Raw genomic sequence first — 25877 nt, 5'->3', positions numbered from 1 at the left:
GGCAAAGTGGGGGGGCTGTGGGGCAGGAGGAACTGTGGGGCAGAGGGGGGGCTATCGGCCTAATGGGGGGGCTCTGGGGCAGAGAGAAGGGGCACTGGGGCAGGGGCGGCTCTGGGGACGCCGCGGGTCCGGTCGGAGCAGCGCTCCCTGTGCCCTCCCTCAGGTGCCCCCAGCCCACGAGGAGGTCCCGGCGCGGGGATGTCCCCCCAGGGCCGGGGACACGCCGGAGGGGCCGCAGGGACCCCCCGAGCCCGCGCCCGCAGGTGAGACCCGGCCACGCCCCGGCCACGCCCCGGCCACGCCCCTCGGTTGGGCGGCCCCGCTCATTCTGGTCCCGCCCCCCTCAGGGAGGAGCCCGGAGAAGCCCCGCCCCCCTGGAGCTGCGCCGCAGCCCCCGCCGGAGCGAGCCAGCGGGACCAATCAGCCACCGGCCTCTCCAGCCGCCTCTTCTGATTGGCTTTCGAGCGCCGCCGGGCCCGCCGACACCGCCCTCGCGCCGCCGTCCAATGAGGCGTCGCGGTGGCGGTGGGCGGGGGCGGGTGGGCGTGGCCTGGCGCTCGAAGGTGTGGGCGGGCGGCCAATCAGAATCACGCTGCTGCAGGCCAGCTTCTGAGGGGGCGTGGCCGGGCCGAGGGGGCGGGGCCCGGTGGGCACGCGCCGCGCGCGGCCCCGTCCCGGTGCGGAAGATGGCGGCGGGAGCGCGCGGCGGGAGCGCGGCGCTGCGGCGGCTGCGGGGCGGGGGCGCGGGCGCGGCCCCGCGGGGCGCGCGGTGAGTGGGGGACCCCCGGGCGGGGACCCCTGAAACCCCCGCCCTGAGAGCCCCCGCGGCATCCCCGGATCCCTCATCCTCCCCGGACCCTGCGTACACCCCGCATCTCCCCCGCAGGGGACACCCCGCATCCTTCCCCCGGACCCCGCATCCCCCCTGCTCCCCGCATTCCCTGGGGCGGAGACCCCCACCGCTGAGCCCTTGAGGCCCAGATCTCCCCCGCTCGTCGCATCCCCCGGGCGGGGACCCCCGCACCCCGCTCCCCTGAGCCCGCCCATTTCCCCCCCGGACCCCGCATTCCCCCCGGACCCCGCATCCCTCCGCGCCGGGATCCCCGTATCCCCTCTTCGGAGACCCCCGATCCCCACTCTGTCCCCCGCATCCCTCCCGCTCCCCGTATGGCTCCGGGAGGGGACCCCCGCACCCCGCTCCCCTGGGCTTCCCGATCTTCCCCCCGGAGCCCGCATCCTCCCCGGACTCCGGACCCTGCTTCTCCCGGGTTGGGACATCCCCAGCCCGCTACCCTGATCCCCCCCTGGACCCTTCATCCCCTCCGGACCCCGCATCCCCCCGCTCCCCGCATCCCCCCCGGGTGGGGACCCCGCACCTCCCGCCCCCGAGCCCCCTGAGCCCTCCCGGACCCCGCGGCCCTCCCGGACCCCGGGGGCGGCCCCCAGAGTGGCCCCACGGTCGTTGCCTCGCTGGGGACAAAGGTCTGGCCGCAGCTCGGAGCCGGAGCCGAGGGGCCCCGTTCCCCCCCCCGCCACTGTGCTGGGGGGGGGAGCCCGACCTTCTCCGGGGCACCGGAGCCACCCCCGGGGCTGGGGGGGAAACTCTGGGGGGCTGCTCCCATCGCCCCATGTCCCCTTGCCCGTGGAAGGGGCACGGGCACTGGAGCAGCCCCTGGGTAGGGGATCCTGTGCAGGGGTGCCCCCATTGCCCCATGTCCCCTTGCCCGGGTCACCGTCACCACAGTGGCCATTGGGGCTGAGGGGGCTCCCATGGGAGCTGCCCCCCTTGTCCCACACCCCCACACCTGTGTCCTTGCTCTGTTGGGCAGCATGGCCAAAACCCCTCTGGATCCAGGGGGACAGACTGGACCTGGGGCCAGACCCAGCCCAGAACTGGGACAGGGCTCCCGGTATGAACCGAGTGGAGCCCAATGAAGTCCCTGGGAGAGGGGCTCCCTGGGAGCCGGACAACGGAGGCAGCTGTCCCCAGCACTGGCAGTGGGGCCTCTGGATCCTGTTTTGCCATCCAGCCTGGTCATTCCTGGTCATTCCCAGTGTCTCCCCTGCCCCGCTGTCCCACAGGGGGTACTCCAGGGAGGCCGAGGGAAGCTGGTTCCGCTCCCTCTTCGTGCACAAGGTGGATCCCCGCAAGGACGCGCATTCCAACCTCCTCTCCAAGAAGGAGACCAGCAACCTCTACAAGATCCAGTGTGAGTGCTGCTGCCAGGAGGAAGGCAGGCACGGATGGGGTGTGCCCCTCATCCATTGGAACCCCTATTCCCAGATCCTTCTCCCCTTCCCAGCCCCTCTCTCCTGTCCCTGCAGTTCACAATGTGAAGCCGGAATGCCTGGAAGCCTACAACAAGCTGACGTGAGCACTCTGAGGGGTCTTCCCAGCACCCCAGAGGGATGTTGGGGTGCTGTTCTGGAATGAGAGGGGTGGGAGAGGTCCTGCAGAGCTCCTGAGTGAATCAGTGTCCCTGATCTGTGCCTCAGTTTCCCTCCCTGTGAAATGGATGCATCCCCCAGGCTGCACCAGATCCTGTTTGGGCAAACCCTGGGAGAGCAAAGAGGGGCACTGGGAGGGTTTTGGGGTGCTGCCACCCACCCCACTGCCCCCTTCTGTGCCCCCACAGAGAGGAGGTGCTGCCCAAGCTCCACTCAGACCCTGACTACCCCTGTGACCTGGTGGGCAACTGGAACACGTGGTACGGCGAGCAGGACCAGGCAGGTGAGGGCAGGCAGCAGCTCCTGGAATGCGGCAGACATTTGTGCCTCTGCTGCCAAAGGCAGAGATTTTGGTGGGATTTTGGGGTGCTGCTCCCCTTCCCCACCCCAAAACCCTCTTTGTAGTGCACCTGTGGCGCTTCTCGGGCGGGTACCCGGCGCTCATGGACTGCATGAACAAGCTCAGGCAGAACAAGGTAACACCACCGGGGTGGGGGCGAGACCCCTGTGCCCGACACCCCTGGCCCGCATTGTCCCCACCCCGAAACCCCCGGCTGGGGCTGTCCCCAGGAGTACCTGGACTTCCGCAAGGAGAGGAGCCGGATGCTGCTGTCCCGTAGGAACCAGCTGCTCCTGGAATTCAGCTTCTGGAATGAGCCCCAGCCCCGCCAGGGACCAAACATCTACGAGCTGAGGACCTACAAGCTGAAGGTGGGGGATCAGCCTGTGCCTCATGGGGGGTCTTCAGGCTGATATACCCAAGGTTTTGGGGGGGAAGCCCCCCAAATTCCTCCTTCCTGGATGAGGACACTCCAAGCCAGGTGACCGGGGGGTTCTGACTGGTTTTACCCCCCTGTTTCCAGCCAGGGACCATGATCGAGTGGGGCAACAACTGGTAAGCCACTGGTTTCCCAGCATGGAGGGATCCAAGGTGGGAAAAGCTTCCTCTGGAGATGGGGGGACCCGTGGGGGGCAGGCCCCCCATGTGTCCCCTGCTTCGTGCAGGGCTCGGGCCATTAAGTACCGCCAGGAGAACCAGGAGGCAGTCGGGGGGTTCTTCTCCCAGATCGGGGAGCTCTACGTGGTGCATCACCTCTGGGGTAAGGGGTGTCACCCCTGGGGGACCCCCGGCCTGGGGGCTGGGCTGGGGGGCTCAGGGTGCCAGCCCCATCCTCTCCCCACAGCCTACAGGAATCTACAGTCCCGGGAGGAGACGAGGAATGCAGCCTGGAGGAAGAGGGGCTGGGATGAGAATGTTTATTACACTGGTGAGTGGGACCCCCACCCGCTTTGGGGACCCCCTGCCTGTGCTGGGGGCCCCCTGCCCTCACCTCTCTCTCCTTTCCATCCGCAGTCCCGCTGATCCGGACCATGGAATCACGGATAATGATTCCCCTGAAGATCTCCCCCCTGCAGTGATTGGGGGCCCCCGGACTCCCTGCCCGTGCCCTGGCCCTGCTGGGGAAGGGCCGGGGGGCTTCTGCTCCCTCTGGCTCCCAGCTCTCTCCCCCATCCCATTTTGGGTTGCTCTGGGGGATGGAGAGCAGAGAGGGGAAGATGGGAGCCCCCCATCCTGCGGTGGGTCCCCAGGATGGTGCTGCTGGGGGGGCTGGGCAGGCTGTAGAGGGGCCTTAATTGCTCCTGATGAGCCCAGCCGGTGCCTTTGCTGCCAATTAAATATTTAATATGCTAAAGCCTGGGCCCCTCTCGGGGTGGGGAGGGTGCTACTGGGGGTGCTTGGTGTGACCCCCAGGCTGGTGCCACCCATGGGTCTGCCCTGCCCCACATGCTGGATGCTTCCTGCACCAAAGGATCTCCACCCATGGGTGCTGTGGGACCCCCCAAAACCCCAGTGTACCCCCAGTGCTATTGGGGCCCCCTTGCCAAACCCATGGATACCCCCAAGTGCCATCAGGGACCTCATCCAATGTCCCTGGATCCCCCAGTACCACTGGGCACCCCAGGCCAGGGTCCAACCCAGCCCATGGATACCCCCCCATACTGTTGGGGACCTCATCCCAAGCCCCTGAAACCCTCCAGTGGTACAGTGAACACCATCCCATGACCCTCCAAGCCTATGGATGCTCCCAGGGCCCCTCGGGACCTCTTCCATGCCTTTTTGAGCCCACAGATCTCCCCGGTACCATTGGGGACCCTATCTCAAGGCCCCCCCCAAGCCCATGGATCCTCCCACCATCATCAATGACTCCATCCAGTGCCCCTCCCAAGGTCCTGTGTGCCCTCCACCCCATTTGGGATCCCCCAGTGCCATCAGGGACCCCATCTCATGCCCCCTCCAACCAGTGGATACCCCCAGTGTCACTGGGGACCCCATCCCAAGCCCACGGACACCCATCAGTGCTTCTGGGACCCCTATCCAAGCTCCCCCTGTTTCTGTGGGTGCCTTTCTGCACCAGGAGCCCCCCACATCCCACCAGTGCCCCCAGTGTGGTCTCACCCCCAGGGCTGCCCTTCCCCTCCCGCCCCCTTTGATTAAACAACGCCCCAGTCGCGCGGGCCACGCCCACCAGCCGAAGCCACGCCCCTCGGGTCCTCCAGGGTGTCAGATCCGCTAGGGGGCGCCTGTGGCAGTGGCAGCCTCGCCGCCGCTCCGCTCCGCGCTCTGTTGTCCCGTGACGCCACTTCCGGGAGGCGCGGAAGCGAGGGCGCGGTGAGTGCCGGGGGTGAGCCGGGACCCCCGGGAGGGGATGGAGGGTTTGGCCCCGGGCCCCTGAGGGGGTGACGGAGGGTCCGTGGGCCGCTGTGCTGGGGGCTCCGTAGGAGTGGAGGGTCCTGGTCTGTAGGGGGAAAGGCCCCGTGCTGGGGGCCCGGGGGAGCTCTGAGGCCTCGGGCCCTGTATGCTGGAGTTTGGGGGGCTCTGGAGGAGAGGGGAGTCCCCAGCGTGGGGGGTCTGGGCGGTCTCTGAAGGGGTGAAGGGTTCTGGGCCCGATGTGCTGGGCTCTGGGAGATCTGGAGACGTGGGGATATCTGGGGTGCTCTGGAGGAGCGAAGGGTCCCGGAACTGTGGGTCTGGGGGCTGCGGTGAGGCAGAAGCCGCAATCCCGCTGTGCTGGAGCTCAGGGGCAGTGCAGCCCCCGAGGCCGGGAGGGACTGAGCGCTCAGGCCGGGGTCCCAAGGGGGCTCAGCGGGTGTGGGGGGTCCGGGGGGGCTGTGCTGGAGCAGAGACCCCGGGCCCGCTGTGCTGGTGGGGCTCAGAGCAGGGCTGGGGGGGCTCTGAGGGAGTGGGAGGTGCAGGATGGAGGGAAGCACAGGGGACACTGCAGGAGTGGCGGGGGGAGCCCCAATCCGAGCAGGTTTGGCCCCCACGGACTCCCCCTGTGCCCCTCCCCAGCCCTGCCGGCAGCACCATGTCCTCCGAGTCCAGCAAGAAGAGGAAGCCCAAGGTGATCCGCACAGACGGGGTCCCAGCCGAGGGCAAGCGGGGCAAGGGCGACACAGACCAGGTACAGACCTGCCCAGGGACCCTCCCACACCCCTCTGTGCTGGCCTGGCTTTCCCTGCTGGAAAGCAGTGCCCAGAGAAGCTGTGGCTGCCCCGTCCTGGCAGTGTCCAAGGCCAGGTTGGACGGGGCTTGCAGAAAACTGGGATAGTGGAAGATGTCCCTGCCCATGGGACTGGATGGGCTTTAAAGTCCCTTCCCACCCAAACCGTTCTGGAATTCCATGAATTGTGAGATCCTCAGCTTCCAATGCCTCTTAAAGTCCTGCTGTGAATTCCTAAACCTGCTTCCATCTCTTTCAGGAGACACAAACACTCCTCTGGAGAGTAAGCACAAAGCTGGAAGATCCCTCAGGGATTTGCATGGTGCCTTCAAAGCCTCCCGTGAGCAGCAGGATAGTGTAGGATCAGCCAGAGCGGGGAGTGGGGAGGAGGAATCACCTTTCTGGTTTATCCTCTGTGGTCATGTAGATCATGGAATACCCTGAGTTGGAAGGGATCCTCGAGGATCCTCCTGTCTGACTCCTGGACCTGCACAGGACACCCCAACGGCATCAATTCAAATTCACAATAAAAGCCAGCCTGAAATTGCCAGGTGTTTTAGTGACTGGTGGGTTTGGGGTTGTTGGAACTGAGTCCTCTCCCTGTGTAAAGCCATGGGATTCATGGGCAGAGCCAGAAATGGCAGCTTGTCCCCCAGAGCCCTTTCCAGGGGGAGGGATGAGCCACGGGAGGTGTTTCTGCCTTGGCAGGATGTCAGGTACTACAGCGAGGAGAGCGAGGTGGATCTGCGCGACCCCATCAAGGACTACGAGCTCTACAGGGAGACCTGCCAGGAGCTCCAGAGGCTCATGGCAGAGATCCAGGAGCTGAAGAGCCGGGGCATCAAGGAAAATGTGAGGAAAGGCCTCCATGTGTGGTGTAACGTGTTTGTTGTTTGGTGTTTCCCTGTTAATCCCAGAGGAAAGGCAGCAGGAGCTGTGATGTCTCCTGGGCAGAGTCAGGGAGAGGGAGCAGCCTCTCTTTCCCAAGCTGCTGGGGAGGGAATTGAGCCCCTGGAAATGGAACAGCTTCCTTTGTCCAAGGCTGCTGGGGCAGGGAACTGAGCTCTGGAAATGGAACATTTCCCTTGTCTTGGGCTCCTGGAGCAGGGTTTTTACTCTGGAAATAGAATAGCCTCCATTGTCCCAGGCTCCTGGGACATGTCAGGTGCTTCAGGCTGAACCACCTCTGTTCCTACTGCTGAGGAAAATGACTAGAGTGATTCTTGGAGGGGCCTGGACCCCAGTTATTCCCAGCAGTGCCCTGTGATCTGGCAGCGGGAGGCTCCCTCAGACCCCCCAGTGCCATAAATGTGCCCCCATGGCAAAGCGTGGAGCCCCTTTTGTGGCAGGAATTCCCTGCAAAGATGGTGGCAGCCATCCCTCCTGCTTCCAACCCCTCTCCTGCCCCTCAGGCCTCCGAGATCGACGAGCGGCGCGTCCAGAGCTGCGTCCACTTCATGACCCTGAAGAAGCTGAACCGCCTGGCTCACATCCGGCTGAAGAAGGGCAGGGACCAGACCCACGAGGTACCCAGGAGGGGCTGGGAGTGAGGAATGCAGCTTGGCATTTAGGGGGGTCAGAGATGGGGTGAGTCCTGCCTGTTCTGTGTGTGTGGTGTGAGGAGTTACACCTCAGCCAGGTCGTGGGGTTTGAGTTGAGGGATTGTTGGGAGGCTCCGATCCTGATGGACTTCTGCTGGGTGCAGGGCAGCTGTAATTAGGTAAATAATGAAGGAGCAGTCTCTGCTTTTTGTCTCAAGTATAGTGGGAAGTCAGAAAACTCTGTTTCGAGGGTCTGGGGTTTTGCAGGTGTATAAATGGGTGGATGATTGGCCTGGAGGCTCTATACCCAGAGAGGGGACTCTGTGTGCCCCAGCAAATGAGCCCTGTCCTGTGCCTTGGCTTTGAAATGTGCTGGAAGGATCAGGATCAATCTCATGTCACAATTCTTTGCTCCTCCAGCCCTTAAAAATGTCATTCTTCGCTCACAAAATTGTTGCATACCCTAAAACCTGCTGTCCCAAGCTGCTGTAGTGATGGGGTGTTGGTGACTCCCTTGGGGTGTCTTTCCTTCTCCATCCCTGCTCTGGCTGTGTCCGTGTTTCAGGCAAAGCAGAAGGTCGATGCCTATCACCTGCAGCTCCAGAACCTGCTCTACGAGGTGATGCACCTGCAGAAAGAGATCACCAAGTGCCTGGAGTTCAAGTGAGTGTGGCCAGGGAGCAGAGGGAGCACTGGTGTGTCTGGAAGGGGTGGGTGATTCCCGTGTTTGGGAGCTCTTCCCACGTTCCCCGAGTTCACTGTGGGAGCAGAGTGGGTGCTCCAGGTGTTCTGTAATCATGGAATGGTTTGGGTGGGAATGCTCATCCAGTGCCACTCCCTGCCATGGCCAGGGACACCTGCCACTGTCCCAGGCTGCTCCGAGTCCTGTCCAGCCTGGCCTTGGGCACTGCCAAGGATCCAGGGGCAGCCCCAGCTGCTCTGGGCACCCTGTGCCAGGGCCTGCCCACCCTGCCAGGGAACAATTCCTGCCCAATATCCCATCCATCCCTGCCCTGTCTATTGGAATCCACTTCCTCTTGTCCTGTCACTCCAGGCTTTTATCCAGAGTTTCTTTCCAGCTCTCCAGGAGCCCCCTTAGGCACAGACAGTGGAGGAGAAGAGTTCAGCTCACTGGTGGTGGTGGCTCAGGAGCAGAGGGGAATCAGGGCAGGAAGCAGCAGTGGGATGCTCTCCTGTGGGACATGTTGGGCACTTTTCCCTGCTCTGATCCATGTGTCCTGGCAGATCCAAACATGAGGAGATCGAGCTGGTGAGCCTGGAGGAGTTCTACAAAGAGGCCCCCCCTGAAATCAGCCGCCCTGCCATCACCCTGACCGAGCCCCACCAGCAGACCCTGGCCCGCCTGGACTGGGAGCTGGAGCAGCGCAAGAGGTGGGTCAGTGGTGCTCCCATCCACTCCCAGCTGGAGTTCTGGGTGCTCCAGGGATCTGGGCAGACACCCAGAGCTGCTGGGAGAGCAAATGTAGGGATGAAGTTTTTCACAGCCTCTTGGATCAGTGTGGAACAGGCAATTATTGTGCGGCTGGGAGATTCCCTCTGTGCAGAGCTGGGCTTGCTGGGATCCTTGTTCCAAAGGTCAGGGAGTTCTCTGTCACTGCCTGATGATCCCAGGAGCAAAGGGAGCCCATCCTGGCTGGAGCTGCTGCCATTCCATGCCATGGTGTGGAGCTGCCAACCACGCCACAGCCCTGTGTCCTGCTGCTGGCGTCACTGCTGTCCCAGGGCTCAGCTGCTCCCTGACTCTTGCCCCCTGGGAAAAGCAAGCATGACACAGCATTCCTGTGTTTGGGTAACATCCAGGCAGTGTCCAGGAACACCTTCTGGAAAGATCAGTTGGAACATGCTGGTTGGTGCTGCCTGAGGGCAGCTCAGCAGAGCAGACAGTGAGAGGTGCTGGGTGCCTCCAACCCCTCATGCTTCATTTTTCCCAGATCCTTTCCTTAAAACCTGGCTGGAAGGCACAGCCAGGATCCTCCAGCTGGCTCTGCCTGCGGCACAAGAGGGTTGTGCTTAAAAATGATGATTGCAGACCTCATGGAGACCCTCAGCTGCACATTAAATTGCTGAGAAGCCTTGGAATTCCCAGTCCTCACTCTGTGGTGTCTAAGGAATGCTCTTGTCCATCTCCATTCACTGCTGAGGTGGGATATGGCCTGTTCAGCTGCTCAGGAGCAGATGCCAGTGGTGCTTTGGGCATTTTCTGATGTTATTGGGGTTGTCAACATCTGTCCATAATTTATGTTGGTGTTTTCAGATGTGCAACCCCATTGAATTGGCTTTGGATTCCTCTCCACCTTGTGTGAGGTGCCTCTGGAGTGGTTTCAGTAGCTCTATTTTGGGAAGATGAGTGAACCTTGGAGCTCACTGGTGCATGTGTAGGAGCCTGTTGGGATGTGCATTCACCCTCACAAATACAGTTTTGCTTGGGAACAGAATCCAAGTTCTGCACAGTCAGGTCTGTTCCCCCTTGGAGAACCCTTGTCCTGAGCAGGTCACTTCCACACCCAGCTTCCCTGCTCCTGCTGGGAAAGGGCTTGCAGTCAACAGCAATAAGGAGATTTGCTGTGCTCTCCCTAAATATGAGTGCATCCAGGTCTCAGAGCATCGTGGTGGGCTTGCATTTTCCTGGCCTTTCTCTACTGAACCTTGTCTGTGTGACATGAAGACTCTGGGGATAGGAAGTGACAAAGTCTCTTAGAGAGCTTGGAGGGGTTGTAGCTGCTGGCAGCAGAGCTGGTGTGGGAGCAGATCTCCTGAGGGAAGATCCTGTTGCTGCCCCTCCATGGAGCACAGCACGGGGCTGAGCTTCACCTTGTTTGTTTTCCATCTCCAGTCAGTTCCTTCCTGCCTCCACTCACCTGTGGGTTTAGGAGCTCTGTGTTTGCTTCGTGTCTGAGTTCTCCTGGTTCCCTGTGTCAGGGCAGGAATGCTGACAGGTTAATCCAGGGTGGATGAACCTCAGCAGGTTTAGAGCTGTGGCTGTGCTGTGTGGCAGTGACAGAATTCCCACCCCTAGGCTGGCAGAGAAGTACAAGGAGTGTCTGACCAGCAAGGAGAAGATCCTGAAGGAGATCGAGGTGAAGAAGGAATATCTGAGCAGCCTCCAGCCTCGACTCAACAGCATCATGCAGGTACCTGAGCCCTGCAGGAGGTCACAGTCTGAGGGGCAGCTCCTGGGCTGCTTTGGGTTCTGAGATGTTTCATTCCCACTCGGGGTGGGCGAGGGGCAGATCCTGAGTCTCCTTTTTTATTTATGCGGCAATTCCTGCAGAACTGCAGCTGCAGGAGCTGCTAAATGGGCCTTTCCCTGGAGAGCCCCACGCAGTTCCAGCCCCCTGTGACTGCCTTGAGAGGGAAGAACAGGAGAAGGAACTGGGTTATTTCCAGATCCAAAACTTTCCCAGCAGAGGCAGCTGCCAGCCCTTTCCTGGGGCTCTCCATGTTTAACCCTGCACCACCGCTGCTGGGCCAGCTTCATCTCCCACTCTCTCGGGGTGAGGAGGATGAGCAGTTCCCTTCCCAGTGATGAAGGCTCTCCCTGTCATTCCCCAGGCCTCCCTGCCTGTCCAGGAGTACCTGTTCATGCCCTTTGACCAGGCTCACAAGCAGTACGAGACTGCCCGGCACCTCCCGCCGCCTCTCTACGTCCTCTTCGTCCAAGCCAGTGCCTACGGACAGGCCTGTGGTGAGCACCGAGGGGCAATGCCCCCCACGGGCCACATTTCACTCCTGCCTGCAGGAATCACCACTTTTTGGGGGTCTTTCCCTGCTGTCTGCTCTGCTGTTGGATTCTGCTGAGCGCAGAGCAGCGGGGTGGCCCCACGGCGCAGTGAGGCAGCAGCATTTGAAACCTTGTTTGCTCAGCTGCCTCGCTGGAAGAAGTGCTTGGGAAGCTCCCTTCCCACCCCTTCCCCCCTTCCCAAGGTCAGCAGGGATGTCCTTGCAGCCTGTGAGCTGTCACAACTTCCCCAGAGCTGTGTCCCCCTGTCTTGTGCCACCTATGGGGGACCCCAGGACTTGTAGAGGCCATTCCCACAGCTCACCTGGAAACCTTCATCCTCTCAGGAAGCTTTGTATTTTATGGGGATTTCTGGAGTCTCCCTGAGTTGGGAGAGATTTCCTGGAAGAGATCAGGAATCCCACTGGCCTGTGCACACCTGTGCAGATGCAGCCATGGTGACACCGCTCCTCAGTCCCTGCTTGTCCCAGCCAGACCCCAACGTCTCTTGGCTCTTAATAAAGATTTGGCCCGTACAATTTTCAGGGAGAGTCCCTCAAAACCCAGCATTTTCCATCCTCTCACACCATCCTGCCCAGGAGATCCAGCTCAATGGTGGCCTCCCAGAACCTTCCAGGCAACTGCTCTTCCCACTGGCCTTTTACTGGAGCTTACTTCACCAGGAATCAGGAGCTTTTGAGGCAGGGCTGCTCTGCCCACTGCCTTTGCAGCAAGAATGGGATTCCTAACACAGTTTTTCTGTCTCCTCTGAAGATAAGAAGTTGGTGGTGGCCATTGAAGGGAGTGTGGAGGAAGCCAAGGCCCTTTATAAGCCACCTGAGGACTCGCAGGGTGAGTTTTGGTGTTGCCCTGGGGACTTGTTCCTGTGTGTCTGCAGCTCTTGGGATCCTGCTTTTGTTGGGAGAGGGGGTCAGGGGGAGCCATGGGCTTGTAAAAATCCCTGCTGGTGCTGCTGGTGGTGGGAGAGCTGAGCCCTGGGCAGTCCCTGCTGACTCCCCTCTCTGTGCACAGATGATGAGAGTGATTCCGACGCAGAGGAGGAGCAAACCACGGTAAGGGACAGCTCTGTCCCCCCTGGGTCCTCTCCCAGCACTGCATCAGGGGAGGTACTGGGAGAGCTGGGGCTGGGAACTGCCCCTGCACGCTGTGGGTGTGTGTGGAAGTGCAGTGATGTCAAATCCCAACCTTTCTTGGGAGGAGGGAGCTGCCATTTCCAGTTGGTGTCCCAAATGCAGGAGCAGCCAGGGTACAGAGCTGCTCCTCTCATGTCCCATCCCGCCCTGCAGCTCTCCGGCTGGAGCTGCTCCACTTTGTATAAATAGCCTGAGGGCAGGGAGCGGGTGTCCAACAGGGAGGGATTCGTGTCCATCCTGTGCCAAAAGCATTCTCTGCACCAGGGCTTGTTCAGCACTCCTTGGAGGAAGTGTTTCTGCTACAGATAATTCCTGCTGGATGCTGAGGACAGGCTGGATGTGCTGGTTACTCCCAGCAGCCAAGCCTGAAGGGGCTCTGGGTCTCCACTCCCACCACCCAGCAGCAGAGCCAAGTGCATGGAGCTGTTCTGTGGGGAAGGGTAAAGGGAAGGGAGCAGATCTGGGGAGAAGGGGCTGGAGCCCCAGGAGCGGCTGAGGGAGCTGGGAAAGGGGCTCAGCCTGGAGCAAAGGAGGCTCAGGGGACCCTTGTGGCTCTGCACAACTCCCTGCCAGGAGGGGACAGCCGGGGAGGGTCGGGCTCTGCTCCCAGGGAACAGGGACAGGAGGAGAGGAGAGTTTGCCAGAGGAGGATATTGGGAAAATTCCTTCACATAAAGAGCTGTCCAGCCCTGGCACAGCTGCCCAGGGCAGGGGTGGATCCCCATCCCTGGAGGGATTGAACAGCTCTGGTTGTGGCACTGGGGACATGGGGCAGTGGTGGCTTTGGCTGTACTGCAGGAGCGGTTGGACTCGATGTTCTCAGAGGGCTTTTCAAACCCAAAGGATTCAGTGATTCTAGGTTCTGCCTCTTGCAGTGAGAAAGCTTTTGGGCCAGCAGGTCGTTGGCTTTGTCTCCCAGGAGTGGAGACATTCCTTGGAGCTGAAGGAATGACAGGAACTGGAGCTGAGTGAGGGTTTCCTGCTCCTGTCCCTCCCCAGGGCAGCTGTGGCTTTGCTGCTGGGGGATTGTGGAACTGGACTGGAGGGAAAGAGCTGGGGAGGTCCATGGGTTGGTGAGGAGCAGGAGAAGGCTCTGACAGCTGTTTTGCCCCCCCAGAAGCGGCGCAGGCCCACCCTGGGCGTGCAGCTGGATGACAAACGCAAGGAGATGCTGAAGAGACACCCCTTGTCAGTCACCCTCGACTTGAAGTGCAAAGGTGAGGGGCTCTGGGGTGTGACAGCAGCTCAGGGACTGACCCCAGCAGCACCCTGGGGACCTTGGGGGGAGCTGTAAGTGTGGAGGGGTTTCTCTGAACTGGTGCAGGCACCAATGTCACCCCTTCTGTGTGGGCAGATGAGAACATGCTTCACCTGACCTTCCACTACCTGATGAACCTCAACATCATGACAGTGAAAGCCAAGGTGACCACTGCCATGGAGATGACCACAGCCATCAGTGCTGGGTAAGGAGAGCCCTGTGGGCAGCGAGCCTGGAGCTCATCAGGCAGTGATTCCATGGGGTTTGGGAACCCTGCAGAGCCTGGAGCTCATCAGGCAGTGATTCCATGGGGTTTGGGAACCCTGCAGAGCCTGGAGCTCATCAGGCAGTGATTCCATGGGGTTTGGGAACCCTGCAGAGCCTGGAGCTCATCAGGCAGTGATTCCATGGGATCCAGGAGCCCTGCAGAGCCTGGAGCTCATCAGGCAGTGATTCCATGGGGTTTGGGAACCCTGCAGAGCCTGGAGATCATCAGGCAGTGATTCCATGGGATCCAGGAGCCCTACACAGCCTGAAGCTCATCAGGCAGGGGCCCCTCTGCCCCCGTGGGTCCAGGAGTCCTGCACAGCCCAGGCACCTTCCTCCCCCTCTCCTCTGCCATGACAAGCCAGAGTCAGGGAGTTTGGGAATGTCTCAGCAGTTCCAGAGCTGTCAGGAACTGGGGAAAAGCCTCTCCTGCTGACACTTTCAGCCTCCCTCCCACGGGCAGAGCATGGCAGCTCCCTCACCTGACTGCTGCTGAGGTCACCTTGTCCTGAGCTCCAGAGATGCAGCTGCCTCTCCCCGTGCTCCCCAGAGCCTGCTGGAGCCTGATTGGTGTGAGGAAAAGCTGAAGTGGCAGCTTTGGGAGCCTGCCCAGGGAGCTCCCACCAGCTGCCAGCTCTCTGGTGGCTCTCCCTGTGACAGGAGGTGCCTGAGGAAGAGGGAGGTGGGAGAGGCTGGTCTGGGCTTGCCTGGGAGCAAGTGCTGCCTCCCAGCCTGTCCCATATGCAGCCTCCTCATCCTGTTGGGGTTCTCTTCTTGCTGCAGACACCCCAAACCCTCTGTGACAGCGGCTGGAGATCCTGTGCAGGGCATTCCCTCGCTCCTGCTTCCCCTGGCCGTGTTACCTCAAACCAGGGAGGCTGTGCCTTGAGCCAGACCCCAAATCCTACACAGCCTCTTGTGCTAGGTTGGTCTTGTGTGTACAGTCAGACATGAGGAATTTTATGGCACTGCAGGGAGCAGCTTCCTGGATGAGCAGGAGCTGGTGCCCTGTGATTTCCATCTTCTTCCAGGCAGGGAGGAGACCGCTCTCCTTCTGGAGTTGAGTTAAGGGGGAGTCGTTCTGGTCTTGAACTCACAAAGCTCATAATCCCTTTCTCTGGGCTTGAAGCCTGTTCATGGAGGAATGAAGAGCCCAGACTGCTGCTGATTGACCTCTCCCCTCTTTCTGCCAGGGACCTGCTCTCCCCAGACTCCCTCCTCAACTGCCTCTATCCAGGGGACCACGGGAGGAAAACGCCCAACCCGGCCAACCAGTTCCAGTTCGATAAAGTGGGGTGAGTGTCACCCAGACCATTGCCATTAGATTCTTGCTCCAGCACAGCAAATCCTCCCTGGCTTGATGTGACCCTTCCTCATTATCCCCACAGCATCCTGACCCTGAGTGACTACATGACAGAGCTGGGACACCCCTACGTGTGGGTGCAGAAGCTGGGTGGCCTGCATTTCCCCAAGGATCAGCCTCAGGCATGGCACAAACCCCTCCTCTCTCCCCCACAACACTGGGCTGAGATTTGGGGTCCTGTCAGTCCCCCTGCTGGCACCAGCTGCTCCCAAACCATGGCAGGGACAGGCTGAGCTGGGCTGGGTGTGTGTGGGGGCCATGCTGACATATTTCATGTCACACTTGATAGTCCAAGCGCTTTTTGTGACACTGAATACTGGGTGCCTGTCCCTGTGGGGATGTGGCTCCTGGCCTGACATCCCTCCTGCCCACAGCACACGGTGGCTGCTGACAATTCCCTGAGTGCCAGCCACATGGAGCTGACGGTGAAGCTGCTCCGGAGCCGCCTGCAGTCCCGCCTGGCCCTGCACAAGCAGTTTGCATCCCTGGGTGAGAGCTGGGCTCCCCACCCTTCCCTGGGGCCAGCACTGCAGTGGCAGGGTCCTGCACGTTCCTTGGGGACAGGGGTGCAGTGGCAGGGTCGTGATGCAGGGAAGCATCTCTTCCCTGCTCAGCCAGGTGCCATGGTCCTGAATCCCAGTTATTCCAAGCTGCTGCCCTTCTTCAGCCAGGACCTGAACTGGGAGGGAGAGTGGAACAGCAGCAATCACAGGAGAGGAGACATCAGCTGGCTGATGTCACCTTTGATGGATGGCAGTGCCACCCTCAGCATTCTCAGTTGTTCCCTCAGCCCTTGGAATGAAGGGACTGCTCATTTTGGGTGGTAGAGGAAGGTTCTGCCTCTTCCAGTGCCCAGCACCTCTTTGGGAATGTCCATCCCAGCGCTGGGAAGTGGTTTGGGATGTGGTGGGAGGTGAACTACACACCATGCATGTTGTGTGCCTGCCAAGCAGCCCAGGGGTCCAGTGGGATCATGAGCCAGGGATCCAGTGGGGCTGCAGGCCAGGGATCCAGTGGGGCTGCAGGATGCTGGGGGATCCCATGGGATCCCATGCTGGGCACTTGATGGAGCTGCTGAAGGACAACATCATCCCCAGGCCCCGCTTTGGGAGTGTCCCCACTGCAGGATGGTGAGAGAGCTGTGTCCCCAGCCCTGCCCTGCTCAGGGGCCCTGTCCTTGCTTTCAGAGCACGGTGTTGTGCCGGTGTCCAGCGAGTGCCAGCAGCTCTTCCCGACCAAAATCGTCTCACGCCTGGTGAAGTGGACTGCCATTCCCTACGAGGATTATGCTGTAAGTGCTGAGCACGAGGCTGAATCCTTCCCTTCCAGCTCCCACATGGCACTGCAGCCATCATTCCTCCTCCTCCTCCTTAGGAGCTGCCCTACACTAAAGATGTGATAGAGGCTGGCTTGGCTGAAGACACTCACCTCTATTACATGGCCCTGATAGAGAGGGGAACAGGTAGGCACTTTTCCTTCCCTTGGGAATTCCCAATCCCCATCCCAGGGCAGCTTCTGGCAGTCTTCATGGATATCCACCCGGAGGCCCTGTGAGTGACACCTTTTTCCTGCTCAGCCAAGCTCCAGGCGGCCGTGGTGCTGAATCCTGGTTACTCCACGCTGCCTCCCGTCTTCAGCCTGTGCCTCAACTGGAAGGGAGAGCGGAACAGCAGCAACGATGACAACATTCGGGTACTGTGGGCTGGGGACTGGATTTTTGGGGGTGTCCCCAGCACTTCTGTGTCTGTAAAAAGGGAGTGTTGGGGTGAGCTGGTGGCTGGACCCACCTGGGAATGCGGAGCAGAGATCCAAGCCCGTGCCAACCTCATCCCTGTTTTCAGGCCATGGAAAGGGAGGTCAATGTCTACTACAAGGAGCTGTGGGGACCCAAACCTGGCTACCAGCTCCTCACCAACCAGCTGCAGCGCCTGTGCATGGTGCTGGACGTGTACCTGGAGACAGAGCCCCACGATCCCAGCGTGGAGGGGCCCAAGGAATTCCCCCAGGAGAAGATGTGTCTGCGCCTGGTCAGGTGGGAGCTGCCTGGGGACTGAGGCTGCTGGCAGGGACTCCGTGGTGGCATTGCTGTTCTGTGGAGCCACCCTAGAAACCTGTCCTGGAGGGATCTGCCCCCACAGCAGGGCAGTAGCCCAGGATTTGATTTCCTGTGGGTGCCATGGGATGTTCCTGTTCCCCATGGGTCACAGTCTCTTCCTCTTCTCTTCCAGGGGTCCCCTGCGCCTGAAACCCTTCAAGTTCAACTACCCCCAGGGGTTCTTCAGCCATCGCTGAGCAGCCCTGGGCATCATTCTGGGATGGGACTCCTTCACTCTGTGGGAGGAGTGTCCCCATCCTGACATTTCTGCTCCTTTTACAATATTTTGGGTTTTGTTTGAAGGTTTTGTAGTCAAAGAGATTAAACTGAGCTAAAGACAAAAATGTGTGGGTGCCTTGTCTGTGCAGAGGGCTGGGATGAGAGACCTGTGAGGGCTGCAGCAAGCCCTGTGTCCCATCCCTGGGCTCTGACAACCTTTCCAGGGACACTCCCTGCCTCCTGACATCCCTCCCCACCACAGGCACTGGGGAGCTGAGATGGCTAAAAACTGAGGTGGCTAAAAATAGCCCTTTTCCAGAGCCCGCACTGCAGCCCCAGCCTGTCCTTGCCAGTTGGCTGCCATCCCACTTGGCATAATCCCTGCATCCCGGGGGGCTTCTCTGCTCCTTGTGCTTGGAGGGGAGCAGAGCAGGGTCCTGGGAGAGGCAGGATGAGGGTTGGGACATCTCAGCATCCCAGCTTGGCATCAGGAGTTGGGATGTGCCCCCTCCCTGGCACTGCTGAGTGGGGGTGCCATCCTCTCTCCCAAAATCACTGTCCCTGCTTCTTCCCAGGCTCTCCGTGTCTCTCCTGGGAGTGATTTGTCCCCCAGGAGGGCTGGCAGCCCCTCTGCTGCTCCCCCCAGCCCCTGCCCTCGGTGCAGTGCTGCAGTGCCAGGCTGTGCCGCAGCCCTTGGGTTAAACCAGGCTCTCCCGGCCCCTCGGGAGCCACGCTTTAAAAAAAGAAGGGGAAAAACACTGAAATACTTTGGGAAGCGCAGCAGGGCTGCCCCTCTTTCCTTCCTCAGGACACAGGGTCCTCTGTGCCTGCTGTGGGGTGTGTTTCCCCTCTGGAAATGTCACCCCCCCCAGCCCTGGGTGACAGATCCCAGCCCTGCATTCCCACCTTCCCTCCCTGTCTTCTCCCCAGCACAAGCCAGCAGAGCCAGGGTGTTTCCGTAAGCACTTTTATTTGGTTATTGCACAGAAAGCAAAGATCAGTGGGCTGAGGTTCCTGGTGCACCGTGTGTGTCTGTGAGCATTCCAGCAGCTCCCAGCCTCTCCCACCTCTGCCCAGAGGGACTGTCACCCCCCAGGGCAGGGCAGGACCCCGCCAGCCCCCCCAAGCAGCTACAGCTCTGCATTGCACTCATCCATCCATTGCACATACATTAAATAAATGCACTTAAGAGGAGAAGGGCAGTGGGGCTCCCCTGGGGGTCCCCCCTCTTCTCCTGGGTTATAATTCAAGTGTTTAAATGTGGCGCTCGGCGAGTATCACGTTCTGCGAGGGAAGCAGTCGCCCACCCGAGGGGCTCTCACGGACCTATTGCTAAGGGAAAGCCTGGCCTGGGGGTCCCTGGGGTCCCACCCCGGGCCCAGCCATCGCAGGGAGCGGAACAGCTCCTGTGCCCGGAGGTGCCTTCGGCGCCTGGGACTCTTCCATCACTTCTTCCCTGGCTCTGGGGCTGTGCCCTCCTTGCTGGAGGGAGCCTCGGCTTTGGGGGGTTCCTTACTGGCTTTGGGCTCATCTTTGGGTTTTGCTTTAGCTTTGGGTTCCTCCACTTTCTTGGGTTCCTCTGCCTTCTCCTTCTTGGGCTCCTCCACTTTCTTGGGCTCCTCCACCTTCTCCTTCTTGGCCTCCTCTGCCTTCTCCTTCTTTGGTTCTTCTACTTTCTTCTTGGGCTCCTCCACCTTCTCCTCAGCCTTTGGCTTCTCAGCCTCCTTGGTGGCTGCCTTGCTGGCCTCATGCTGAGGTTTTGCTGGAGCCTCCTCAGCTTTTCCCTCTTCAGTGGGTTTGGGGCTTGGCTTGGTCTCTTTGGCCTGCGGAGCTGGAGGCTCTGGCACAGCAGCCGCCTTCTCTTTGGGTTTCTCCTCTGCCTTGGCCAGGACATCCTTCTTGGGAGCTTCCTCCTTCTTACCCTCCTCGGGCTTGGAGGGAGCCTTCACCTCCTTGGGCTGCTCCTCCTTGGCAGGGGCCTTTGGCTCCTTCGGAGCAGGGCTCGGCTCCTTGGCTGGGGCCACTTCCTTCTGCGGAGACTTGGCCTCCTCCTTCACAGGAGATTTGACTTTCTCTGGGGACTTCACAGCCGGGGGCTTGGCCTCCTCCTTTGAGGGGGTTGGGGGCTTCTCTGGGGATTTGACAGATGGGGGTTTGGCTTCCTCTTTTGAGGGAGTTGCCGGTGGCTCTGGAGACTTCACAGCCGGGCTCTTGGCCTCCTCTTTAGAGGGGGCCGGGGGTTTCTCCGGGGACTTGACAGTCGAGGTCTTGGCCTCCTCTTTTGAGGGGGGTGTGGGTTTCTCTGGGGATTTCACTGTCGGGGTCTTGGCCTCATCCTTTGAGGGAGGTGCAGGTTTCTCTGGGGACTTCACTGTCGGGGTCTTGGCTTCCTCTTTTGAGGGTGTTGGTGGCTTTTCAGGGGATTTGACAGCTGGAGTTTTGGCTTCCTCCTTTGAGGGGGTTGGGGGTTTCTCTGGGGACTTCACAGCCGGGCTCTTGGCCTCCTCCTTTGAGGGGGTTGCAGGTTTTTCTGGGGATTTCACAACTGGGGTCTTGGCCCCCTCCTTGGAGGGGGTCAGGGGCTTTTCAGGGGACTTGACTGCTGGGGTCTTGGGCTCCTCCTTTGCAGGGGACTTGGGTTTCTCTGGGGTCTTGGGCTCCTCCTTTGCAGGGGACTCGGGTTTCTCTGGGGTCTTGGCCTCTTCCTTTGAGGGGGACTCGGGTTTCTCTGGGGTCTTGGGCTCCTCCTTTGCAGGAGACTTGGCCTTTTCTTCACCCTCTTCTTCAGCTTTCTCCCCTTCTTCTTCCTCCTCCTCCTCCTTCTCTTCAGCTTTTTCCTCTTCAGCCTCTTTCTCAGCCTCCTCCTCCTCTGTGACCTCCTCAGTCACCTGGATTTCCTCTGTCTGCTCCTCCACAATCACCGTCTCCTTCTCTGATTTTTCCACCACCTTGATCTTCTCCTCGCTCTTCACCTTGATGCTGGTGGTGATGCTGGGGGGCTTGGGGACCACCTCGGGGTAGGAGAGCATGCCAATGCCAGTCTCGAGCCGATATTCCTCTCCTTCCAGGAGCTTTCTGCCAGGGAGAGATCAGAGCAGGGCACTCAGTGACAGCTTCTCATCTCCTCCCGTGACCAGGAGCTACCAGCAATGTCCTGCAGCTCTGTCCCCCTCCCTGCTCCATCCTGGATGATCCTCCTGCTCCTGTGGCCTGGGATGAGCAGCTTTCCTTGCCCTTCCCTCCACACACCACTGAGTCACCCAACTGGACATTACCCACCATGGCTTTGGAGCCACCAAAAAGAGCCCAGGTGTTAACAAGGGACCTTGAGCAGACCTGCCTGAGACCCCCCACACCTTCCCCTGCCCCCCCTGTACCTGTAGGCAGCGATTTCGATGTCCAGGGCCATTTTGACGTTGAGCAGATCCTGGTACTCCCGGAGCTGAGCTGCCATCTCCCACTTGGTGTTCCTCAGCTCGCTGTCAAGCTGCTGGATGGTTTCCTGTGGGCAGACAGAGCAATAATTTGTGGAGAGAGGGACACGTGGCACAGTCCCCAGGAGCAGGGGGACACAGAGCACCCCTAAAGGGTCCCCTGGTCTCCAGCACCAGCGGAGAGGAGTCTGCAGCCACCTCCTCCTGCAGACACACAGGGAAGGGGACACAGCCAAGGGTGGTCCCAGGGTGTCCAGTCACTTTGGGGGACCTGGCAGGAGCCCTGCACGCCCTGAGCAAGGAGCTGCTCTCCAGCTGAGCCCCTCCCAGCACTCCCTCCAGCAGGGACAAGCTGTGGGAATGCTCCCAGGACTTGGGTGAGTGCAGTGGAAATTGAACTGCAGCTGGAGGCTGATGGGGACAGCACTTCAGTCCAAGGCCACCAAGGCAGCCCTCACTTCCCAGGTCTGGGGGACGGGATGTTTGGACACATTTCCATGATGTTTGTAACCATCCTCAGGCAGCTTAGTGCCAGGCAGAGCCATGGGGCAGCTCCAGGGGTGCTGAGAGCCACAAGAGCCCGGACACCAGCTCAGGCTCCGGGTTCCTGATCCCTGTGGGCTGGGCCAGGCCAGTTCTGACACTGCCCCGAGCATTTACCACAACGACTTCACATCCCTGAAGCCGAAACCCCAGCACTGCTCCTCCCCAGCCTGGGCTGCTGCCCACTGCGCCACGGTACCTGGTAGGACAGGACATCTGCATGATGGCGCTCCTCCGAGTCCTGCCTCTGCCTCTCCAGCGACTCCTGGGTCCCTTTGAGGGCTTCCAGCTCGGTGGTCTTGGCCTGGAGCTGCCGGCGGTACTCGGAGATCTCCTCCTGGGCCAAGCGCATGGCATCCGTGTTCACCTTGGCCACCTCCGAGAGCTTGTCCAGCCTCACTGCAATGGAAAAGAGAAGCTGCAGGGCGGGAGGGAAGGAGGCTGAAGCCTCCCCTCCTTGGGGAAATTCAAACCCGTCCATGCCACACATCCCTGTCCTCTGCAGAGCTGTCCCAGGCACCCTGAGCCCTCTGCCTTCCCCACCTCTCGCTCCAGCTCTGCCGGGAGGTGAAGGAGGACGGGCAAGACGAGCTCGGGGGTGTTTCTGCCATCCTGGACTTCACCCAGTGCAGATCCTCGCTGCAGCCCCCGCCTCCCCTTCAGCTGTGCCACAGCCCCCTGTCCCACGGCGCTGCCTCTCTGCCGCATCCCAGACACGCCAACCCCGGCCCGGGGCGGGGGGGGGGTTTTGCCGCAGCGCCCTGCGGACACCCCAGGGGACGAGGATGGGCACAGAATGAAGGGACAGGAACGGGGATCAGCGATCCTGCGGCTCCCCGGGCAGCCCCAGCCCCGCGGGACGGGCTCCCCTGGCTCGGCGCTGCCGCTGCCCGCGGTGCTGAACCGCCGCTGTCCCCGGTGCTGAACCTCCCTGCGCAAGCGGGGGGCTCTGCCCGCGGTGCCGACCCCACCCCGCGCCCCCCGGGCCCTAGTGTCCCCTCCACCCCCTCCAGGAAGGGCCCCTCCCTGTCCTCCCCTCCCGCGCCAGGGATGCGGTACCGCCCCCCCCAGCACTGCAAAGCCCCGGCCTCACCCCGGCTGAGAGGGACCAGCACGACACCCTGCAGCATCGGGGGGGCCGGCACCCCAAAAATTGCAGGGCCGGTGATGCTGGAATCCTCCTCGAAACTCACTGCGGGGCAGAGGGGGGTTCGGGCAGCGCTCCCGCAGGCATTGGAGGTGCTGGTGGCAGGGGTGGGGTCACCCTGAAGCCCTCCCAGGGCGCTGGATATCGGGGGGTCCCTGCACCCTCTGGGGTATCCCAAACACCCTCCAGGAGCACAGTAGAGGTGGGAGGGGTCCCTGCACCTCCCGGGGTGGGGGCACCCTAACACGATATAGAAAGAGGGGGGGTCCCCGCATCCCTGGGGACTCCCTCGCTCCCCTTGCTCCAACCCCATCCCGCGGCGCTGCAGCCCAGGGTACATCCCCGGGGAGGTACGGAGATGCTGCGGACGCGTTTGGCGGCCACACCCTCACACTCACCGCGGAACCACTCCTCGGCCTGCAGGGTGCTGCGGGCCGCCGTGCCCTCCAGCTGTGCGCGCAGGTCGCGGAGCGCGGCGGTCACTCCGGGCCGCAGGGACGCGGGGGGCTCCGCGGGCAGCTCGGGGCGCGCCCCGCGCAGCAGCGCTCCCACCTCGGCTCGGTGCTGCCTCCGCAGCTGCTCCGCCTCCTCCCGCAGGGCCCGGGCTCGCTCCTCCAGCGGCGCCCGCGCCCGCTCCTCCTGCGCCGAGCGCTGCGCCAGCCCGCGGGCCGCCGCCTCCAGCTCCGAGCGCTGCCGAGCCTCGTCCTCCAGCCTTCCCCGCAGCGCCGCCACGTCCTCGGCCAGGCGCGCCCGCTCCAGCCGCAGCTGCCCCTTCTCGGCGCCCAGGCGCAGCACGGTGCCCCGCATGTCCCGCAGCTCCCGGGCGTACAGCTCGCCCATGGCCGAGCGCCCCGCCTGCTGCTGCCGCAGCGCCGCCGCCTCGGCCGCCAGCGCCCGGTTCTGCTGCTCCAGCGCCCGCACCCGCTCGATGTAGCCGGCGAAGCGGTCGTTCAGCACCTGCAGCAGCTCCTTCTCGTTGCGCGCCCGCGGTTCGCCGTTCAGCGAGTCCAGGCTCTCGGTGGAGGACGCGGCCGCGCTGCCGCCGCCGCCCCCCGCGCCCCGCGCCCGTCCCACCACCGGGGCCGGCCACGAGTAGAAGCCGCTGGAAGCGGCGGAGCGCGGGGGAGCGCGGCCCGGCTCCTTGCGGAGCCCCCCCGGGGGGCCCAGCAGCGTCTCCAGCATCAGGCTCATGGCGACCCCCGCCCTCGCTGCGGCACCGGCGCGGCCGCACAGCTTTATAGCGCTCGGGGCGGCCGCTCCGCCCCGCCACCGGCAGCGGGGGTGGCACCGGCACCGGCACCGCCCCGCGCCGCCGCCGCAGCCCCGCGGGTGCGGGGGGACCCCGCTGCCACGCCCAGGTGGGGAGCGGGAGCCGCACCAGAAAGGAGAGGATTCCCCCAGGCAGGAGAACGGGGACTCTGGGGCACAGCGGGATCCGGGAGGAGAAAACAGGAGCACCGGGAAGGGAGTGGAGAGCTCCCGAAGGGAGCACGGAACCCCCCGGGAAAGATAACGGGACCCCTGGGACGGGAGGAGGCTGCTCCTCAAGGGAGAACACATCCCTCGGGCAGGGAGCAGGACTGCTGGGAATAGAGAATGGAAGCTCCGGGAAGGGAGCAGGGACACCCCAGGACAGAGTGGGAAGTGGAGAGCCTCTGAAGCGAGTATGGACCCCTCGAGCAGAGAGGGGGATAAGAGGAATAGAGGGTGGGACCTTCAGAAAGGGAGGTGGGACCCACGAGAACAGGGTGAGGACCCCATGGAAAGGGAGTGGGGAGCCCCCTGATGTGACCGTGGACTCCCTGGGCAGAGAGAGGAACACCTGGGAATAGAGCGGGATCCCCAGGAATAGAGTGGGACTCTGGGAAGGGAGCTGGGAGCACCCGGTTCAGAGCAGGTCCCCACTCCGGTGTGAAGAAGAAAGGGGGGACCCCTGGCTGGCACAAACACCCCCTCCGAGGGTGGGATGCCAGGGCAGCGACCCTGGGGTGGGGCCCTCACTCTGTGTCCCCCCGGGGTCAGGCACTGACCGGGGCTGGGGGCGGGGGGGTGCCGGAGGGTCCCCTGGGGACCAGGGCAGGGAGGGGATGGGAGGGCCGGGTCTGCCAGCCCGGCTGGGAAGGGGATAGGATGGGATGGGGATGGGATGGGGATGGGGATGGGGATGGGGATGGGGATGGGGATGGGGATGGGATGGGATGGGGATGGGGATGGGATGGGATGGGGATGGGATGGGGATGGGGATGGGATGGGGATGGGATGGGGATGGGGATGGGATGGGGATGGGATGGGGATGGGGATGGGATGGGGAGGGGATGGGCAGGGATGGGATGGGATGGGGATGGGATGGGATGGGGATGGGGATGGGGATGGGATGGGATGGGGATGGGATGGGGATGGGCAGGGATGGGATGGGATGGGGATGGGGTAGGGGGATGTGACCCCCCCCACCTGCCCTTGGAACATGGGAATGCACAGACCACCCAGCCAATCAGAACTCGGGTACCATCCAACCAATCACCAGTCAGTACCATCCCACCAATCAGCACTCAGGTACCATCCCACCAATCACCAGTCAGTACCATCCCACCAATCAGCACTCAGGTACCATCCCACCAATCAGCACTCACAGAGAGCCCAGACAGTCAGCCCATATGAACCAGTGGCCAATCAGCAGTCACAGACCGCCCAGCCAATCAGCACACACGGAGCTCAACATGTAGGCAGGTACTGACAGCTCAGCCAATCAGTATCCAGGCTCTGTGATCTCAGCCAATCAACACACAGGTCTCTAGATCCCAGCCAATCAGCAGCCAGCCCCATAATCATTGCCCCAGCCAATCAGCAGATGGGAGCACCGATCCCAGCCAATCAGCAGGCAGGTCCATAGATCCCAGGAGCAGCCATGGTGTCCCTGCTGTCCTCATCTCACAGAAGTCCCGGAGGCAGCTCCGGGAGCATCCAGGAGGGACAGGGAGGCTGAGCACCCCCAGCCTCGGGCAGGCTGCTGGTGACGTCCTTGGGAAGTGCTGGGACAGGGGACAGCAGGCGCTGGCCACCCCTGAGCAGCTCTGTGCCCGCCCTGCTCCCGCTCCCGGCCATTCCCCACCAGCCTGGGGCCATGGGGGCCCGTGGGTGGGGGACGGGCAGTGCCCCACAGGTCCTG

The 25877-nt window shown here is 61.9% G+C and overlaps 3 protein-coding genes across 24 annotated transcripts; 2 read left to right on the top strand and 1 right to left on the bottom strand.

The window, feature by feature from the left end:
* The first annotated feature begins 671 nt into the window (after positions 1-671).
* Positions 672-4142, top strand: NIPSNAP1 (nipsnap homolog 1). Of its 2 annotated transcripts, XM_086855965.1 has the most exons (10): positions 672-769; positions 2083-2210; positions 2326-2371; positions 2637-2731; positions 2854-2924; positions 3019-3159; positions 3312-3343; positions 3454-3548; positions 3633-3716; positions 3803-4142. In XM_086855965.1, the coding sequence occupies exons 1-10, from the start codon at positions 687-689 to the stop codon at positions 3865-3867; spliced, it is 840 nt and encodes a 279-aa protein (XP_086712091.1). In that variant the 5' UTR covers positions 672-686; the 3' UTR covers positions 3868-4142. The 2 variants fall into 2 exon arrangements, with proteins under 2 accessions (XP_086712091.1, XP_023804241.2); XM_023948473.2 differs by lacking the exon at positions 672-769 and having other exon boundaries at positions 1706-2210.
* Positions 4143-5013: 871 nt separating this feature from the next.
* Positions 5014-17712, top strand: THOC5 (THO complex subunit 5). Of its 21 annotated transcripts, none has more exons than XM_086855944.1 (21): positions 5014-5119; positions 5801-5912; positions 6211-6291; positions 6660-6803; positions 7364-7477; positions 8058-8155; positions 8738-8884; positions 10530-10644; positions 11066-11198; positions 12006-12083; positions 12264-12304; positions 13503-13602; positions 13740-13848; positions 15104-15205; positions 15299-15395; positions 15648-15762; positions 16461-16564; positions 16648-16735; positions 16850-16965; positions 17115-17305; positions 17502-17712. In XM_086855944.1, exons 2-21 carry the CDS (start codon positions 5817-5819, stop codon positions 17563-17565), a joined length of 2133 nt encoding a protein of 710 aa, XP_086712070.1. In that variant the 5' UTR covers positions 5014-5119; positions 5801-5816; the 3' UTR covers positions 17566-17712. The 21 variants fall into 21 exon arrangements, with proteins under 21 accessions (XP_086712070.1, XP_086712080.1, XP_086712074.1 ...); XM_086855948.1 differs by having other exon boundaries at positions 5018-5119; positions 6211-6234; XM_086855957.1 differs by having other exon boundaries at positions 5034-5119; positions 5801-5852; positions 6211-6234.
* An 828-nt stretch (positions 17713-18540) lies between these two features.
* On the bottom strand, positions 18541-23932 carry NEFH (neurofilament heavy chain). The gene is made up of 4 exons (XM_086855943.1): positions 23110-23932; positions 21764-21963; positions 20965-21089; positions 18541-20662 (listed from the first exon to the last, which is right to left on the bottom strand). The coding sequence occupies exons 1-4, from the start codon at positions 23900-23902 to the stop codon at positions 19033-19035; spliced, it is 2748 nt and encodes a 915-aa protein (XP_086712069.1). The 5' UTR covers positions 23903-23932; the 3' UTR covers positions 18541-19032.
* Positions 23933-25877: the final 1945 nt, after the last annotated feature.

Source organism: Cyanistes caeruleus, chromosome 18, assembly GCF_971803275.1.
Source record: "Cyanistes caeruleus chromosome 18, bCyaCae1.hap1.1, whole genome shotgun sequence".
NCBI lineage: Eukaryota > Metazoa > Chordata > Aves > Passeriformes > Paridae > Cyanistes > Cyanistes caeruleus.
The sequence above is the reverse complement of the archived record's forward strand: the minus strand, read 5'-3'. Positions and strand labels throughout refer to the sequence as shown.